At 38.3% G+C, this 21,217-nt stretch overlaps 1 protein-coding gene across 7 annotated transcripts in view; it reads right to left on the bottom strand.

Annotated features, from left to right (window-relative positions):
- The window catches only part of COL19A1 (collagen type XIX alpha 1 chain), a 187,409-nt gene that overhangs the window by 129,948 nt on the left and 36,244 nt on the right, over positions 1-21,217 (bottom strand). For all 7 annotated transcript variants that reach the window (XM_032104736.1, XM_032104741.1, XM_032104740.1 and 4 more), the window contains exons 9-10: positions 20,914-20,976; positions 12,516-12,569 (exon numbers count right to left, since the gene is read on the bottom strand). In XM_032104736.1, coding sequence (XP_031960627.1) covers positions 12,516-12,569; positions 20,914-20,976 — 117 coding nt within the window. The remainder of the gene's footprint in view (positions 1-12,515; positions 12,570-20,913; positions 20,977-21,217) is intronic.

The raw sequence follows: 21,217 nt of genomic DNA, 5'->3' as shown, positions 1-21,217 counted from the left end.
ATTTGGCAAATATAAGTGGTATTCACTGCCACTGCATGTCCTTAAAGAGGCGGCAACTTAAAAATGCAGTGCAGACATAAATTAAACATGGCCTTGATAACAATCCAGTTCATTTGACCTCCAACATCATACACAGAACATAAAAAATGCAAACAAAATCCACAAGAACATTTCCTGTAGAGTAGTGGGAATAAGCAAATCGGCTTCTAGATGAAAAAGGTTCTCGAAGATTTATAAGGTCTTAAAGATGAACAGCTTAGAAAATTAAGTGTAGCCAGCTGGATATTTCCATTATCTGAAGCAACACATTAGAAAAAAATCCGAAGTGATCTTATGGACAACTGACAGTTTATTGCAACTATGTTTTTTCCCTTCCAGCAGATCTGTCAAAAGGAAAATTGCCTGACCTACACATCATCTATTAATTTGTTGCTAATCCAACCATAACATGGTGTTAAAGCAAATCTAAATCCTATTAAAGTTTCAACAGAACTGGAAATGAATCTAATTGGCCTTGCTCAAATAATATTTGAAATGCAATAATTCTAAATGTATGTTTAAAAGCATTATTCAATATGAACATATTGCTGAGGTCTTTCAAAAATGTAATATACTATGCCTATTATACTCAATGTAATAGTTGAACCCCGAGGTTTATATTAGGAATGCAAACAGCATTGGTCAACCTCTTAGATCTCAGAGGCTACTCTTTATTAGAGAGCTATCATCATCATCATCAGCACCATCTATTTCCATAATCTGAAGATTCAGGAGGAAGATTCTCAGATGATACAAATGTAAGTTTACACTAAAAAAATCTGTCCCACAGACCATTAAATATTAACTTCAATGTTTAACCACACAGATATGAAACGCAAGAAAGCAGTACAAAAAGAAAGTATTTAGGGTGAATCAGAAATAAATAGAACTGCATATAGACTGAAATTTCTAATCTAAAAACTAACTCATATCGGTACTTTTTCTGAAATGCCTTATTGTTGGTGTGCTTGTAGCTGAAACCTCTTTTCAATTACTGACAAATAAAGCACTTCAAGGTACAGTTTCCAGGTCTCCACTTACACATAGATTTTTAAGGCTTTCCCAAGAAACTTCTCACTTCCAAAATGGAACTTTTTGACATTTACTGTGTTTTGGAGACAGATTAACAGGATATAACAACCACATATCCTAGTACTCCAACTCACCTACACTAACCTGAGAATCTGGGATCAGCAGATCTACTGTCAGCACAGAAGCCGTAGAGCTGCTCCCTAAAGGTAAGTCTCCATTTCCATAAATTCTGAGCACTTCTGTGAGTAATGATGACATCTCAGCCTAGTAGGGTTGTAATTATCCCTTTCAGGCCTTTTCTTAACCTCTTTGAGGCTTACTGTCCTGCTCTGCATACCACACCGGGGATGCCTGACAGAAAGCAGCTTGTCTGCTATCCGAGGGACATAGGCTTTTGCGTGAGTTTTTAACCATCCTCTCCCTAAAGCCTGATGTTGGTTTAGAGAATCAATGATACTCTGACACCTATTTCTCCAGCTGCATTCCTTTCTGATTCTTCTGTGGTTCAGCAGAAGTACTGCCAGTGTAGTGTATTCTAGAGGGTGGTATTTCTTCTGGCGATTTGACAACACTGGCTTTGCAATCCTGTCACTGCAAAGAGTCACGCATTTTTATTAACAGATCCTGAAGCCTTACCTTTTCCCAACTCATAGACTTGATACCAGAAGACAAAAATTCTCAGACCAAAGTATGGAGAAATGGGGTGGGGAAGACAAACTGGCCACAGCCACTTTTACATTACACATCCTACCTGCTTAGGTTCCCATTAATCAAAGATGATTGGTAAAGTCATCCTGATACTCTATTATTTTCATTGCTGCCTTTGCTAGCAGAGTTGCTATCATGGCACTGACTAACAAATGCCTTCTACTCATGAAAAGAAAACCAATCCCCTCCCCCTCCCCAGATTGCGATTGAGACATTCTCTCTCCAATTGTGCAGCGTGCTATAATGCAGCTTACAATAAAGCTTCAAAAATACATTAAGGAATAGCATTGTACACATTGTACATAATTCCTATCTGTTAAATAGTTTCCCATCGTTGCTCTTCCCTCGTGGCCTTGGGTGCACCTCTATCAATACTGTATGCTCCACCAGACAGGGAATTTCTTTTACTCCAGGTTTGTGCTACAGTGTCCGAGAAAGTCCCAAAATTTTGTCATGTTATGGGAAGACACACTAACACAGAGTATAATGGCCACAACCCAGAAGTCTGGCACTCTTCTTCCATATATACTTTTTAAGTGAATTTTCATTCTGTGAAGTGGACCGCTAAATAATTATTTCTTGAGATATTATTGTCAATAGCTACAAATAATATGCTGTGCATCTTCTATGTGTAAAGGTATAGGTTACCACTATTAAACAAAGTTAGTTATGAATTAATTTCTCCTGTTTAGTGTGTTATTTCAAAGTGGAATCATGTTATTTTCATGTCTATGGGTCAATCAGAAGAACTGTCATTCGTAATAGGAAGGAAGCTTAGTAAAAACGGTGTTAATTCTGAAGAAAAAGCATTAGATGACTAGCTTCTCAGTATCTGGGAAAAAAAAAAAAAAAGCCTTGTGTGAGGTACTTGTTAAACACAAATCAAACACCTGTCACCCAGCTGGGCCACGTGTGTCACTGCTGAGCCATCTGCAGGAACACACCCCGCGCCAGTTGCTTTACTTAGTGTGGCCCGGGAACACAAATCCATTAGACGGAAAGTCAACAGTGGAATTAGCAGCACTTTTTCTTTTAGTGCCCTTCCACTTACTTGTTTGACTTCTTGTGTTTCTATTTTTGAGAACCTCATGCCAGAGCAACAGTGCTGACTGCTGATTAGACAAGACTTGGCCCAGCCTCAGAGTGTCACATTGATTTAATCAGTTCAGACTTGAAACACGCAGGATGGATCTTAGGTGCTTATAAATATGGTCTAGCAGTGGGAACGAAAAAAATAAAAATGTATTCTGCTTTGTAACACCTATGAATGATTTTGCTATACTAATAAAATGGCAGGTTTTATTTCCAACAATTTGGTATCTATGAATTTAAAAAAAAAGCAATTTACATTTAATTTGGAATATAAACCTATGTTATAATTTTAATGGGTTTGGGGGCAAGAAATATATTCAATGACATTAAAAAAGCACATATGAGCTGCATTTATTTAAATTTTAATAATATAACTCACCCACTAAAAAGAGGGAAAAGGAGAGTTAAAAGGCCACAAGTCACAGCAGCCAACAGTATGATCTATAGTCTCTGCATAATTTGTACTATGTATAAATGTTCTACTGTACGGAAAAAAATAATTTTTAAAAAAAATCTAATGTGCTACTCATAATAGGAGTTATTATCCAGGGAGAAAATACTCATATATAATTTAAATGAAGCAGAATAACACAAGTTATCCATAATAATCCTAATATAGATCAATGATTCATCAGATCAAAAAATCTAGTATTCTGTGAAGTTCAATACCTAGTGCGTTACAAGAAGACAAACAAAACTAAGCAGAATGTGTCAGACAAGATGCACAATGCGGCAGTACAGTGAGAAAGTTCCTTCCTCCCCAATTAGTCCATTTCCTGCAACACGCTGCTGCCAACTTTTACAGTGCAACAATGGGTACTTTTCTTAAAGCACTGCATTCTGATGAGATGTGGGAAGTTCAGAATATCAGTTTAAAAACTTAGTCTCTAGCTGTCAGAAATGAAGGGAAAAAAATAAACAAGACTAAAATCTATGTGCCACAGAAATCTTTCAGAAATAATCCAATAAATACAATTTATGAACAATTGAAGAAGAATCCTCAAGCCTCCCCCTGCCCTTTCCAGCTCTGTAAGGTCCTGACTGAGGCTTTTGAAACACAGTTAAGAATCCCAGAGCCAGGCAGACTCACAGCTAGAGTATTCATGACTCTCTGATTAAGGAACAAAGAGCTGCATTTAATGACTGCATTATTTAACAGCCACATTATGTTTTACTTCCACGTTACATAACAGGCTAACAAAGGCCTGCCCTGCATGGCAGGATGCCATGCTCTGCTTCGCTCCCAGCATCCCAGACCCTGGAAAATGAATGGTGACCTTTGGTTGCTTTAGCCACACCTCACATCACATCACATCGGCGGCTGCTGCGCTCCAGGCCCATGACCTGCCACGTTCTGCTGCTTATTGCAGTGCCAATGCAAATACCAGAGAGTACATATACCTCCCACTCTTATCTCACCAGCGTCATTTGCCTGCAGGAGCCCTCAGCTTTGATGCCAAGCAATACAAGAAGTAATGTCTGGCTCCAAAATCACATTTGTACTTTTGTTCTACGGAGGCATACTAATCTGATTTTGAGAGAACCCATGAGAGCACAGAAGACAATGCCATAACTTTCCTCAGATGGGACTTAAGCATATTTCTTTTCCCTCAAAAAGCAGTGATTCTTTAATTGAAAAATGAAGTCTCTGCTCACCAACACCTACAGCAGTCACCAGCATCATTGCCTCCAGAATGGAAATAACACCCAAGCACTGTCACTGCATGCCAGGTAATTTGATTCCACCGAGCTTTCTATCGAGAACTGAACTGAACTGCTGTCGTTTAGCTTTAGGAAAAACCAGGGAGCTCAGCAGTTCCTGGAGTTGTGAACTGCAAAAATCACCTAATAAGGCAAAAATAAGTCAGCACAGCAGACAGCTCTCTGGAATCAAATTTATGATCAAAGGCTATTCAAAACACTTTCTTGTAATGCTAAGGAGAGAGCAAAAGCAAGCAAGCAAGAACCATACATGCTGAAGCAATGAAACAAGTTCTGGAAATCATAATGGTCTAAAGTGTATTTTCCAAGTAAGATAATTCTTTTTATTTTTAAGCATATTTATGCATCAAAAAATCTTTTGAGACATTCTATTTTCATATGCATCCATCTCTTAAATCAGATGTACATGAATTTTACACTAAGATATCACTGAAAACACAAAAAGAGTACAAAACTTGTAGATGATTTGTTGCTGCAATAGATGGCATTCAATTGCCTGATTTACCATCACCAGCAATTCTCAAGCTCAAGGCTTAAACTTAGTGGTAATAAAGTTTCCAATTGGACCACATTCTTACAGTTCACAACTCTCTTACTTTTAAAAGATTTCTGATGTCAAATATTTTTCCTGAGTTACTGATCATGTTATTTTGTTTATGTTAGGGACTCCAGAGCAAAGCAGCACAAAGATTTTTCAAAAGTTGTATAACTAACACAATTTATGTCCATACATGATCTAAGAATATTGAAATATAACTGCTTAGCAGTGATGGGAGCTCATAAATTGGATGGCACTGAATAAAAGACAGACAAACTGAGTAAGATGGCTTTAAGCAGTACCTATCCAGTGCTCCACATGCATTTTGGAAGTTTTCTCAAAGATGCTGATGAGCTACTTTGGAAATATCCTGATCCCTGTCAAGGATCTGTACAGGACATGAAAAGTGGAAGGCAATATGTCCAGAGATCTTTCAAGACAGCTGCAAGGAAAAGACTGCATTACTGTAAGCAAGGAAAAGACTGCATTACTGTAAGCTCAACACCAACATCTCCTCAGATTTGTACATTTGCATGAGTGATTAATGGTCCAGAAGCATATGCGGAAATGGCATAACAGGCCGTATATCCATGGCTCTTCTGCAAAGTCAAATATGCCCTGGAAAACTCTAGTTTCTATGGTCTATGGAGCAATGGGTAAAGCAGGTCAATGGTCACAAGGATCTTCACGATGACATGTTTTGATTTGGATGTACATTTAACAAGTTTCCAGTTGTGGATTTCATGACATGAAATTTCCATGACATGGCCCTGAAGCCCTGACCCTGTAGTACTCAGTATGGAGATGGGTATTAAAAACATCTCTGAAAGCGATTTGAGGTCACATGCTGTACTAGCATGTAATTTTTTTTCAAATTTTTAAATTCATGTACATAAATGAAATAATGTTGGAAAACAAAGCACTGGACATTTCTAAGCCATGTTTTATATTGGAAGAATAATCTTATAATGCAGCAGTTTTCAAACTCATTTTCTCAGGCACCACTAAGGAAAAGGAGAACTCTTCCCACCAGGCAATGCAAAGTAGACCATTTAGGAAGTGCCAGAAAGCTGTTTTGATGTAGCATTCATACCACAAATGGTATCTATATCACATTTTGGGTAGCCTTTTACTAATTATTTCCTTACCTGTTCCAAATAAAAAGAGAACCCTATTCCAAAAGGATAATCAACTTTATCAATAATGAAATCATCAGTGTTTGGTTTCCAAGTCAGTTAAAACTGAGGACAGCACAGTGATATTGGATGTGAGAAAACTGAAATTCCAGATAACCATAGGACACAGTTAAATTAAGAAAAACAACACTACTAGCAGCATTATTTATTCCAGTACTATTATCTTCCAGCTCACAAAATATGTGAGTTCATATACATTTTGTTGGATCATCATCACAAATACATGTGCTTGAAAAAAAGAAGGACGAATCCCTTTACAAATACCTGCTGAACAGTTTCATGTAAACCTTATTTCCTGTAAATCTCACTTTCATGACTCAAAATACCAGTAGCACTCATACAGTTGGTAGACTTCTTGAAATCTACACTTAGTTTTTCTCTGGTCTTTGAACATAAATCTAAGTTGTGTAGCAATAAACACTTTTTGATTTACATAAGCATTTCTTTCTCTTTCCAGTCTAAACTATTTTGTTAATATACTGCAGGAGCATCTATAGAGTGCAGTACCAAATGCTCAGCATATTGAATATCTCAAGCTTACATGCCAGACCAGCTATTTTAAAAAGTTTACTGAATATATTTAATATTTTAGGAATACTATTCACAATCTAGATTGCAAAAAATTAGTGCAAAAAACTAAACCAGTAAGGTTAAGCCATTTGAAAGTCAAATATTCAAAGCAAATGTTGTCACAAGTATTTCACAAAATATAATTTAAGAAACATAGACACATGATTTTCATCACTATGAATTGTATACTATGAATCATATAATATGAATCATAAGAAAGCAATTACTATAGAGGTTTGGCTAAAGGGGAATGGACAAACCCAGTTTAATTTTGTGAATCTTCTGAATTTTCTGAATTACCTTTCTGCCTACATCCATTTTATTTTTTAGAACTCAGTCACTGATAAAGAAGAAAAAATATTTTCATAATAGAAAAAATGAAAAAATATAGAAAGGCCAAGAATAGAGTAAATAACTCACCTTCCTTAGCTTGAGTCCCTCGAGCCTTACTGCCATGAGCACAATCTCAGAAGCATAAGGCCTTTCTGGCTAGCAGGACTCAAAACACACATAAGCCATAGAATCGCTGAGGTTGGAGAAAACCTCTGGGATTGAGTCCAACCGTTAACCTAACACTGATATCTTCACCACTGAACCATGTCACCAAATGCCACATTTTTTGAACACTTCGAGGGATGTTGACTCAAACCATTTCCCTGGAAAGCCTATTCCAATGCCTGATCACCCTTTTGGTGAAGAAATTTTTCCTAATATGCAATCTAAACTTCCCCTGGTGCAACTTGAGGCCATTTCCTCTTATCCTCTAACTTGTTACCTGGGAGAAGAAACCTCACTACGACCTCCTCTGAGGTACTTAGAGGGAGTGGTAAGGTCCACAACTCCCCAAGAGGCTTAATATTTTGAATCAAAATACCTGCCACAGGTGGCAACTTATCTCTCAGAACCAGGAACTCTCCTGCTAAACTTCTCAAGTACGCAGAGATCGTCCATCCCCTAAAATGTATATGCCAAAACAGTTGAGAAGTTCACCTTGACTGTCAAAGCATCACAGACCAGCAAAAAATAACCCCATAACCCAAACAGGACTCCATCACTTAGCATCCAGAACATAAATAAACTATCAGTTTGGAGCTTTGTTTCCATGGCATTATAGAACCAGAAGCAAAGAGAAGGAAAGGACTTGACTTATTTGGATGAGTGACAGAGCAATCAGTTTTTGTTGCCATAAAGAGTCTAACTGCTAGATCAGGATTGGTTAATCTGTGGAGCAGATAGGTGACTGTCATATCTTAAAGCAGCCCAGTTACCTCAAACCTCCACTTTAGGGACAGATTTAATTTCTCATGCCATAACCAGCACTCTGGCTACAATCCAGATATACTAAATGGCTTCAGAAGTGTACCAAGAGGCAATTTAACTTGCCAATCACCAAAATGTAGGCTAACAAAGTGTTTCCTTCAACACATTTCTTCTGTTCTCACAGACTTTGCTGAACATCGCCAGAAGGACAGTGCCTAAGGTCTCACACACATAGGGATTCTGATTAACCACAACTTCCAGTTGTTCTTGTATCATGGTTTGACAGATACCTTGAAGAAATGTGCCCAGAAGGCTGAGCTTCAAATCAGTCCTGATTGCAGGAAAGGGATTGTGCCTCTCTATTCCATCTCTTCTCATAGCCTAAAAAGGAAGCAGGTTTCCCTCCAAGGGAGGACTACTACCCGCTTATTTAGAATTATAAACAAATACCTTAGAACTATCTCCTCTGATAATCTCAAGAATTTGTCCTGTCATCCCAAGTAGTTTTTAATATTTAAAAGAAAAATCTCTTAAGACAGTTCCCTGAAGAAGGATGGGGATGAAGGAACTAGGTAGGCAGACATCAAATAGACAGATGTAATGGTGCTGATTATGTACTCTGTTGTGACTTTGAGGGGCCTGAGGTAGGGCTCCTCAGGGTCTGCATTAGATGCTTGACTCTCTAGACTGGTCATAAGCACCAGCACACTGACTTCTTTTAACCCAAAGGCTGATGAGACAACAGGCACCTTGTGGTAGCCACCAGTCAACAAAACCTCATTTTTTTTCTTTGGCAGCCTACAAGAACTGCATCAGAAAAATCCACAAAACTGCTGAATTATGGCCAGAACATTCTCTGTTTTCTTTAGGGTGTTAAGGCTATTCTTATGTTACCCTAGAGTCACCAAGTCTTAAATTCTCTTCTCTGTATTAGCCTTCAGCAGATCCAACCTATTAATTCGCAAGAGCCTCCTAGAAGTCTACACCACTTGTGCACCTATCAGCAAGAGACTGTCACAAAAACACTGCAGCATTTAGTGAATGGGAAATTATTTTCTCAGTGACAGTATGTTTTAAAAGTGACAGAGGGCAAAGTGTCATATTTGAAGACAGACTGAACAATTTTCACACTTAAGATCTTTGGAAGTCAAGGCCACATATGATGCCTTGCAGATGTCTCACCATTTACCCACAGCCTGAAAATTAAGTATATGAACATGAAGCACTGCTCTGGGAGATTCTTCTGTTAAAATTCTCTCAAGTAATAAAGTCCATTGAATAGTATTATTCTAAGTTTAGTTTTTCACTACGTCAGGTATGTTTGAGATAATTTATCTGAAAAAACAGGACTTCCAACAGCCAAGTTTATCTCACTCTTAAGTTAAACACCTAAAATAGGTCAAATGAATTGATATTGTTTCTTGTGCATAACAACATGAGTAAAATCTATTGCTTATTTATTCTCTGAACCTTTTCCCAGGGAATGAAGTATAAGCAAAGGAGTATTGCAGTGGATAGGTTTTGGGAGTATTAGCAAGAGCACCTCTGTTCTCTGAAGCCTCAAACTTCAGTTAAATTAAAAAAAAAAAAAAAAAATTTTCCTTCTTCCTGTTTCTTTTCTGACTCAGGGGCACATCTGCACAAAGCTCAGAAATACACAGTGCAAAAGCATAACAATAGCCATACTAAGCAATTTAACACCAACAATAGATAATGTCTGTTGAATGCTTTAAGAGGATACACAAACAGCAGTAGCTCCTTAGAATGCTCTCCCAGCACTGCACAGTCTGCACCTCAACATCCTGAAATGTAGGAGATGTCTTTCCAAACAGCAGTGCTTAGAGTATTTTTATCATAGAATATGCTGAGTTGCAAGGGACTCCTGAGAATCTTCAAGTCCAATTCCTGGCCCTGCACTGAACACCCCAAGAATCCCACCCTGTGCCTGAGGGTGTTGTCCAAATGCTTCTTGAACTCAGACAGGTTTGCTGCTGCTTCTCCACTTGTCTTTAACTCTATGTACAGTGTTGACATAGAGAACACGACACTTAAGGCTACAAATTTATATAGTTGATACATCACCTGAGAGACAGAACATGTCTTTCACAACACGAGGAAAATATTCACTCTAGCTCCAGAAAGGAGCTAACGCACACAGCACTGGACTACTCCACAGAGATATGACCACTCTGGCTAGCAGAAGCTGGGTAACTGGATCTCAGTTTCTTCATCTAGCTATGCATGTACAAAATACTTGCCTTTTTTTTTTATTTTAGAAGTTTTCATGTTTGACAGTTTCGTATTTCATGGTAGTTCATTTTTAATTTTCAGCAATGGTATTTTATAAAGGCTGAATTAAGGGAGTCGTAATGTTCAGAAAAAGTACAATGTCTTGATATTAAATATGGTCTGACTGTTGAGCTTCATGTAAACTAACAGGAGCTTTGGGATTTGGCCTGACAATGAATTTGCAAGGCGCTTAGCAAAAAAACCCAAACAATATTAACCATGGAAACTGTAATAATAATAACTTGGACTGGAAAAGCAGCGTAGCCTGGTAAGTTTAAAGCAAGATAACATCAGAGTAGGAGCTACAGAAAGAGCCAAGGGAAAACACAGCTTCATTCTAGATCAATCTTACTCTACAATGCTTTACAATAACTCTTTCCATTAATTCACATCTAGGAGCACAGTAAAGTAAAACACTGTCTATCTGGATCAAAACAAAGGTTTCTCCAGTCAATTATAGGACTACAATTGTGGCAAGAACAGACATCTACAGAAAAATATAACAACAAGGCAGCCATAGAAACTTCTCCTGTGGCTTTCCCAGACTCCAGCCTCTTGAAGTCCAAGAACTTTCAGACAAATAAACTGACACACTCCATGGAATTTTACTCCATTAATTTTCTAATACATTTTCAGACTTTTCAAGTTCTGTGGCAGTGTTCAAACTGTAATATTGTAACAGGAAGAACGAGCCCTTTCTATCCTTTTTGAACTTGCTATCAGATAGGTTTGATGCTCTAGTTCATACAGTGAAGAGTAAAATAAATAAATAAATCCTTATTAATATTTTCTGCTCCATTTTGGACTGTACAGAGAACAGAACATGACATGTTTTTTTCTTATTTGTGCCTTTTTCAGATTGAAGTCCACGTTGTCACATCTTAATTGGAAGATGCCCAGTGCTCTTGAACACCTCTGAATCTTTTCTGGTATTATTAGATTCACACTGAGATGTGAGAACCAGAACTGTATACATCATTCAAGTTGCAGTATAGTACTGATTCATTAAAAAAATGGTGACATTAAAATGCTTTTGCTTTGTTCCCTATTCTCTTCCTAGTAATTCCTAAATACTATTTGTGTATTTGACTAGTACTAAACAGTGAGTCCATGTTTTCCTTGACCTGTAACTCCAAGATCACTTCCCTGAGTAGTAATAGCTAGTCCAGTCTGGCATGAAATGCTTAATGCTTCTTTTGTTTTCCTCTTCATCTTCATCACTGGACTATTGCTTTCTCAGAGTTTTACATACCACTTGACAATTCAGTCCCTCAACATTGCAAAGTCCTTTGAACATCTTTGCAGCCTGTTCTCCAGTTTTCTACCACATATAACTTAACATCAGCAACAAATACCTTGATTTTAACTCATAATTTTGGTGATAGACATCTACCTCCCATTTTTAACAAATCACAATTTGAGACAGAAATAGTAAGTAAAAATAAAAGACAGTTTCCTAATTTTATATCCTGTAAACCCACAGCTTTTAAGCCTGACAGCAACAGGCTGTTTCCTCAGTATTGTGAGGGTTGTCTCTACACTGAAGATGGTAGATATTAGACTTACAGACTTCCTCTAATACAGGTCAGTAGCACTGAAGCCAGTAAGTGCACACTGCTGTCTTATTTTGCACACTAACATTCTGAAATGAAGTGAATACACCGGTAGGCTGGCATGTCTTCTTAGCCGTGGCTATTCCAAATCTTTGATTAAGAAGTCAGTGGTGTTTATCTCAAGCTCTACCAAGAAGACTGTTGAGTGCACAAGAGCTCTTATCTAAGCTTGCAGACCACAAACTGGGCAAGTGGAACAAGTAGCTTCCTTTAACTCTCTATATAACCCCCACTTCTTGGAAAAAACCCCCAACAAATAAGCACATCTGCAGAGAGTACTATTGATCTGAACAGCTTTTTCAGTGTGCTACAAAAACATGGCAGTGCAGGTAAGACAATAATGTTCTAACAGAAGTGTTCTATCCTCCCATTTCTGTACAGAATCGCAGAGGAGCCACTGACATAACTAACACTTCCAGTGAGTTAAATCACCTATCAACATACATACATACATACCTTTTCACCAGGCAGACCAGCAACACCGTCCGGTCCTTTCACACCCATCTCACCCTACAAAACAAATTGGTCAATTAGAAGCTCTACAGACTTCTGAGGTTAACAAAAACTACTCAGGTCATATCAGACTCATGATCTTTTAGTAATGCAACCACTGTGTAGGAGGATGCCTCACATGTAACACTAAAATCAGCAAAATAAATACATTTATAAACACCTATATTGTCAATTAAGAACTTAATCAGACAAATACTTGCACATCCACGTTTCTATAAAAGTAAGCCCACTAATTTTAAAGGAACTCATTGCAACAGCAGACTGAAACCAAGAGGGTCCATTTTCAGTTCTACAGTGAGAAAGCTCAACATGTAACAGAGATTTGTCTAAAGTCATGTGCCCACCATATTTTTGAAAGACATTATATAAATTCCTCTCTCCCTCCCTTTTATCCCCTCAGAGAAACCAAACCCCAAGCCATAAGCAATCTATAAGAAAATCTTAGTTTTGAGAGACAAATTTTGAGAGACTGATCGGGAGAGTTATGGAAGATCCCAGCAGCTGTAAATTGGACCATAAGTCTTAAAAATGACATAAGAAAACACCAAAACCAGAAATTTTGCTAAATAATGTCAAGTATAAGGTTTAAAAAATTTAAAATAAAAATAATTTGAATGCTAGAGGAATACAACAAAAGCACTGAAACCATATACTGTTCATTTAAAAACGAAGCAAAACATTAGGTGTGTCTACTTCTACCAAGAAAAGAACATTCTTCATCAAGAATAACATCATAACTCTGTTCTGAAATGAAGTTATTGATCTTTCTGAAGTTGAGAAAGCAGCAGTAAGATTGGCAAGAAGTACACAACAACAGTTGTATCAGAATCATAAAGGCTAAAAAACCCGTCCAAGATCATCGACTCCAACCTTTGACTACACACCACCATGTCAATGAGACCATAGCACTAAGTGCCACATCCAGTTGTTTCTTGAAAGCCTCCAGGGAAAGTGACTCCACCACTTCCCTGGGCAGCTCATTCCAATGACTGAACACCTTTTCTCTGAAGAAATTCTTCCTGATGTCCAACTTGAACCTCCCATCACGCGGCTTGAGGCCATTTTTTCTTGTCCTCTCACTGGCTGCCTGGTAGAAGACACTGACCCCCACCTGGCTACACCCTCTTTTCAGGCACTTGTAGAGAACAATAAGATCACCCCTGAGACTTCTTTTCTCCAGCCTAAATACCCCCAGCTCCCTCAGCCACTTCTCACAGGACTTGTTCTTACTGAACATGCACGCGATCCCCTCACCCAGACCATGGATAAAGATATTAAACAGTTCTGCCTCAAAAACAGACCAAAATCCTGTATGTGTGAATAGCATGAATCCACCATCACTATGAGAGATAAAGGTTACCTTACCCAATCATCCTCAGAGTGACCCTCTTATCTATTCCTCTGCTCCCTTATGCCACTTGCCAGTATTTTAACTGACCAGAACCACGTCGTTACCTTCAGCAGTGTATTTTTATGCACTGTAGAGTCTAAAATTACACAGCCTGTTACACTCCAGGAAGCCTTTAGCCTGTATGACTTACTAGCCAATTAACCAAGGTATGTTTACACTTCTGTTCCACTAACAGCAGACAGACTCCCGATCTTGAAGACAATTATTTTCCACTGCAAATTAGATCTGCAAGTTATGCTTCTGTTTTCTAGTTGTGATTTTAATACCTACAGGCTGAAAGGTTGTAGTTTTTCGTGCCTTTATGAATATAAATATTAGATACTATAGGTATCTAATAGTATTCATACAAACAGCATGACAGACTAAAACCAAAAATACAGGAAAAGCATCTTAAATTTTTTTCCTTAATGGCATTTTCTTTTCCTTCTGCAGACCTTAAAGTCCTTCACAAAAGTGAAGAATAAGTTGCCAGAAAAACAGCTTTGTAAGGTGGTGAGCAGTAGTAGTACAATGCTGACATTCATAGGTTATGACGTACAAGCAGTGTAACAACACCCAAAGGTAGAACCATGAGCTGTATGTCTACTCTCAGGATTTACTAAGGGTGACAGTGAAAATCCTTTTCAACTGAGGATAAGCTATTTATTGAATAAAATACTTAAGCCATAGCACATTTTTTCAGAATGTGAACTATTGCAAGCAATAAGATAGCTATTATACTTTTGACAATATTTGTTTTGGTAAAATTACACAGTGTGGAAATTCAGCAGGTTAAAATTAAAAATTAAAGAAAAAATGCTTCCGTCAACTTTCCATAAAGTCAAGCCAAACAGAATTCTTAGAAAGTGTTTGCAGACAGCAAACATACTTCTTTCCAAAGACACCAATCAGCTTTCTATCTGGAGTGGAAATAATCCTGCACATCTGAGACTGCCTGCAGTATTACACCTGTGATCGTTTTTTTACATTAATGATTCAGAGACCTTCAAAAGCTCTGACATTTACCTCTTTGCACCTTGCAGTCTTTATTCAGCACACCTGCTGTAGAACTAGAAATGATATGCCAGTAACAGACACAAAATACAGTAATGGACAGCAAGGACAAATTGCCTAAATCCAAATGTGGGATAGAGAAAATGACAAACAGATAATTAGTTAACAAATTACAGTCCTTTCTCATGTAAAACCAAAACCATTCTTTTAAGAACATATTTTATTTAAACTCATTATTTTGTCTCCTAAATTGCGTGTCTATTTACAATATATTTACACTATTACATGCTGTGGGATTGATTTAGCACAGTAACATTTAATCTTGTAGTGACCAGAGAGAGATGATGATTTCAGTACTAAGATAAAAGCAAACGCATCTAATGCTCCAGGCATTAACATGGCCTAGAGCACACACTGTTAAGGTATTGTGTGGCAACATTGCTCTTGTCTCCAATGAGGACATATTAGCTCAGATAAAATGAGTGATATACATCAGTTGTCAAAACACCCCTCAGCCTTAATCAGGTTTGGTTTGATAAGATTTGATTAAGCAAATTAGCTTTCCCTGTTGTCATCTCTGTGTAGTCATGTGTGCATTATGTTGTGGTTTAGCTCCAGCCAGCCTCATGCAGCCATTCGCTCATCTCCACTCCCTTGGTGGAATGGGAGACAGACTTGGAAGAATGAAAACGAGAAAGTTCGTGATTTGAGATAAAGACAGCTTAATAGGCAAAGCAAAAACTGCACACACAAGCAAAGCAAAACAAGGAATTAATTCACTGCTTCCTGTGGGCAGGCAGGTGTTCAGCCATCTCCAGCAAATCAGGGCTCATCATGGGTAGCAGTGACTTGGGAAGACAAATGCCATCACTCTAAAAGTCCTCCTCCTCCTCCTTCTTCCCACTGCTTTATATATTGAGCATGGCACCATGTGTAGGGTATGGAATATCCCTTTGGTAGTTGGGGTCACCTGTCCTGGCTGTGTCCCTTCTAACTCTTTGTGCACCCCCAGCCTCCTCACTGGTGGGGTGGGGTAGGGAGCAGAAAAGGCCTTGACACTGTGCAAGCACTGCCTGGCAATAATGAAAACATCCCTGTGCTATCAACTCTGTTTCCAGCACAAATCCAAAACAGAGCCCCATACTGGCTACTGTGAATGAAATCTACTTTTCCCCAACTAAAAGCAGGACACAACATCACCAGAAATATCCAGGTAAAAAAAAGGTGTACATTAGCAAAAAGGAAAAAATAAATTCACATTCAGAGAATATGTGAAGAGAAAGAAAACATCCCAAATACATCCCAAACGCAGCATCATTCCAGGGTTTCCCTACTGCTGTGGGAGCAGCAGGGAGTATGTAGACCAGTATCATCCCTGTTAGTCCCAGCAGAAGCACCCAGCTGTGTCCTGTCCCATCAGTGCAGGAGCTCAGCCTCACCATAGCCTGAGCTGGGTGTTGCTGGTTTAACTCCTGCACCAGTGCCAGTCACTGCTGGCTCCCCTGCTCCTGCATCAGCTCTGGAATGGCCCCACTGGGGAAGTGTGACATTCCCCCCACACCTCTGAGCACCTCAGAGCAGTGAGGACTTGCTGCCACCTTCTCCACTACTCAGGAAGACTTAAACTCAGGACTGAGATGAATACTGGGATGGCAAATATGGTAATAAAGAAAATAAGTCTACATTTCAGAATTTTTTAAAAGAAAAAAAATTAATTTGCATTACTAATGATATTTTCCCTTATTAATTGGATAACTTGGACTACTAGATGGTAAAATAAAAGTAGGACTATCCATAAATTCTTAGGTAAGCATGAAGCATTTCTTTCTGCTTACTGTAAGACTATACTCTACTAAGTATACTGACAATTCCCGACTTTGTCATAACTGACAACCAGCCATATTTTGCTCCATTTTCTTCTTTTTCTTGCATTCCAGCTTCTAGGTCCCTATCAGTGACCTCAGCAACAAAGACTGAGCCAGAAAGGAACATAGTTGGAAGGTTGCATAGTACAAAAGGTATGCTTTAGGTAGAATCAAGTCGACTGGATTTTAAAGACGAAAGTCAGAGTAGCAGAAAAGAAAGATTAGCAAGGAAAAGAAGCAGAAAGAGCAGTTCAGACACTTCATTTGTTCTCCAGGAGTTCTTTTTTCATACCGTTCTATTAAAAATATTTTCCTAGTGCAATAATATATTGCATAAACCTATCTCTACCAAACCCAAAATGGCCTTTTAAATGTCTTTTTCCTTAAGTAAAATTTAAATTAATGAAGTTGGATAGCAATAAAGTTCTCTATGGTGTGCATTAACAGGCATTTTAATATTTGAAAGCACTCTGCCTCTGGGCTTTTGGTCCCTACTGCACTTACAGTGTTAACCAACGACCTATTAACACAGTGTGGATTGGTTTAATGTTTTATCAAAATATTTAATTCTGTTTAGATTTCAATTTAAAATATTTCATGGGCACTAAGTCTGCTTAAAACAAATAAAAGTAGAAAACAGTTACTTTTTAGCCTCTTTGAGAGTGAAAATCAGTTTGTAAATTCTGTCATTCATATTCTTTCTTAAGAATTTCTACATATTGAGGACAAAACAGGACCTTTTACAACATTATCAAAAGACATTTCCTAACAACAAATATGCTTGTAAGACTGAGTAGCTACATACCATGCTGAAGTAGTACAAATTGCAACCAAATAGAAAACACAGTAAATTTCTCACTCAGATCAGCAGAAGAGAAAAACCAGCTCCAAAGCAGATAAAATCACAGGAGACTTCCACCTGACTTGTGTCTACTTGCAGCTTGTGGAATACACTGTGCTAAGAATCAAGCTGCTATGGGAATAATACAGCATATTATTTAGAGATAGTCTAAATTGTACACTTAGCTGTAGCAAACAAAATTGGTCCTGGTGACTTTTTCAGTTTCAATTATTGAGAAATTAAAGAACAGGAGGTGTTCCCTGGCTGCAGAAGCTGATCTCCCAGCAAAAATATCCTGCAGAGCAAACCAAATACTTCATGCCCGAAGTACTGTAGATAATAGTTTTGAGTGAAGAATTGTCCTCATGAAGTCACAATGGAAGGCCAGGTATACAAACAGGAAAGCTGTTCACACAAATGGCATAGTTTAGATCAGTGATGCTCCTGTGCATTCAGATGCACAGTGTGCCAGATATATATCAATATCTGCATGAGTGTTTGTTCCAGTGAAAATATGGCACTTCAGTCCTTTGGGCCTGCAATATACTTCAAACTTTCGTTCAGACCTGTTCAGAGGTACTAAGATGAGCCAAGAGTACAGGAATGAAGTGGAAACAGGCTAATAATTAAATTCAAGATGCCTAAAAATGGCGTGCAAGCTATCATACTTTATACTGGTGATAGCTTATATGCTTCTAAACAGTCTGACCTTAGGGAACAATGATGTGAGACTGAAGAAAAGGGAAATTTTGAAGGGCTTGAACATAGCCTAATATCAATCTGTGTAGGTAGAGACTTCCTTGTCAATCCCATAGCAACAAAAAAAAAGGGCACGTAAATTCAATGATACAATTAATTAAAGTGAATATGAAATTGGAATGAGATAAAGTAAAATAAAAGGAGAAGAACTTTTGTGCTGAAAAGTTGATAATATCAACAGAAACAGAAATTTCTCATGAAAGAAAGTAAAAAATTAACATTTTCACTTGGATGCTGCAATTGCAAGTACATTTAAATATCGTTAGTTGGATGTCTATAGTGATGTGATTTAGAAGAAAAAGAAACAATAAAATAAGAAGCTGAGCACAAGCAAAGGGGGAAATATGTGCTTAGGAACCACACACAACTTAGAGAAGACCTGGTTTTTTGTAACTGGCCAGCAAAGTTATCAAGAGGATGCCTATTTTTTGTATAGCAGGTTACAAAACACTCAGCCAGAGTCTGTTACTTTCCTTTACATAATCTGACAATAAATCATGTATCCTACATGTCTGGAATGTTCTGGAGTCTTTCTGCCTCTTCAGGTCTAAATACTGATGTAACAAGGCCATCATTCAGAAGGAATATTACTGAAAACTTGCTTAAATGCAGAGTCAATGAGAAAAATGGTACTAAAACCTCAGAGAATGTTGCTTTCAGCTGCATCATGGCAGGCACTATTCAAGACAGGATTTGTTTGCTGCCAAAGGTCAGTGACCCAATCCTGATCACAGTTATACTGTGCCCTCCATCCAACCCCCCTTCTCCATGCCCCCCAAAAGAAAAAAACCACCCTCTGCAAAGCTAGGGAGTGACAAGTATTGGTGGATTATAAGAAAAGTTCAAATTAAGTAGCTTTCTACCTGCTTGCTGTACTACCCCTGACTTTAACCTGCTGATTCATTCAATTTTGTGAAAGGAGATTCATAAAAGTCAATATACTCTCTTTAGGCTAAACTGCTGGGTGCAGCGGGGTTCATTGACCCTTAGATAGTTCCATGCATAGAGAATCCATGCAATGAGGCTTTCTTTGTAAAACAAGTGGGAGAGCAGAACCAAAAGTGACCATAGGCACTTGCATGCTTTATTTAGAGCCACTATGCTTAGCATGGTAAATACTGCTAATTGGCTGGGAAATGAAATGGTAAAAAACCTCAGACTTGTGAAGTCTCCTCTCCCATCTTAGTAGCAATAATAGTCTAAATGGATCAGGTCAGCAGCAGAAGAGCAGTTTCCCACACAAATGCTAAGGAACTCCCTATGCTGGCGACATAGGCTAAAACTAAAAACTGACAATTGTTCAATACACTCAGGCCGAGGATCAAAACTCCATGATTAAGTCTGTAAACTGACAGCAGTCCTAGGTTCAGCTGGACTATAGAAACTAACATGGCTGATCTGTTTTTTTCACCTAAAGATACAGCTTGTACCAAAAGTGAAATACATATTTGAGGGGAGGAGTTGTGGGGGGAGGGCAGTATACTATCAAGGAATATTCTTAATTTCAATCAACTGTGTGGATAAGCCTTCTCAGAACTGGACCCTTTTCAGCCTGATACTACAGCTGTAAGAACAGCCCTGGCTGTCTTCACAAACTATTTCAATCACATATTAAATGGTGTGCTGCAAGGTAGGATGCTGGGTTAGGATACCTCCATCCTAACCTCTGGATTAGGACATTCTAGACATCTTCCTCTCACACTACATTCCCTGAACTCAATTCCTATCTCATGGTCTTTCTGGCAGATTTACAATAGTTTATTCAATTTTCCTGCTCTAATAGCACATGGAAAAAACATTCCCAGACATGTCCTAATTCAGCATCCTCCGACAAAATTTAAGGAATGGAGAGCGAAGGGAAAACATCTCATATGTTGACCTATATTGTTAGGAAATCCCCAAGCTACACAGCATAAGAACGTCATGGTAAGCACTACAGAAAAATTCAGAACAGGCCCAAGGAAAGGACCCACTGGCCCATCCTAGAGCCTTGCCAAGGTCAGATTCTTCTCTCTTCATAATTAAGAGAGTTTCAGGTATGGGTGTTGTCAAAGAATATACTGAGGTCATATTTCATGATGATTGCTCCTACTCCTCCTACTGATGATTGCAAGGATGAATCGACCACACGGGATTCTGCCCATCAGCAGTGATGTACACACATGATATGGAAAAATTCTTGTCAGACGATACACATGACTTCTGTATAAGGCACAGTGATGGGGCTGGGGAGGCATGTGCTTCCCAGGCAGGTTAACTGTGTTCCACAGAGTTTATGAGGTGACCCCAAAGCAAGGCAGCTGTAAGATGCCTGACAGGCAGCTCACACATAGAGCCAGACATTGACTGATAAAGGATCTAACCTGTGTTCAGGCAGATTCCTTCAAGGAGTAACAGAATCCATGTAATTCCTATTTAAGAAAGATAAGCCAAAATAAAGACTTGAAAGAGAGAATTCAAGTGATATTTTACCTTTTCACCTTTCTCTCCTTTCTGGCCTGGTAAACCAGCTACTCCTGGCAATCCTGCTTCTCCCTGATTTTAAAAGAAATAAAAAAGTCAACAAAGCAGATCTAAAATATATTTGGTTTTGTTTCCTGTCTTTGTCACAAGTGCCTAACAAAGCAAAAGACTCAATAAATATAGTGCGACACCCAGGAGAAATATTAAAAGAAAACAAACACTGTGTAGAATATAATTTATTTTCAAGTAAAAACATTTACACTAAATGTAATGCCTAAATATAATTCTCATTTTAACCATGGTACTTCTTTGG

This window comes from Corvus moneduloides, chromosome 3 (genome assembly GCF_009650955.1).
Source record: "Corvus moneduloides isolate bCorMon1 chromosome 3, bCorMon1.pri, whole genome shotgun sequence".
In the NCBI taxonomy this organism is placed as follows: domain Eukaryota; kingdom Metazoa; phylum Chordata; class Aves; order Passeriformes; family Corvidae; genus Corvus; species Corvus moneduloides.
Note: the sequence above shows the minus strand (reverse complement) of the source record. Positions and strands in the feature narration are given on the sequence as shown.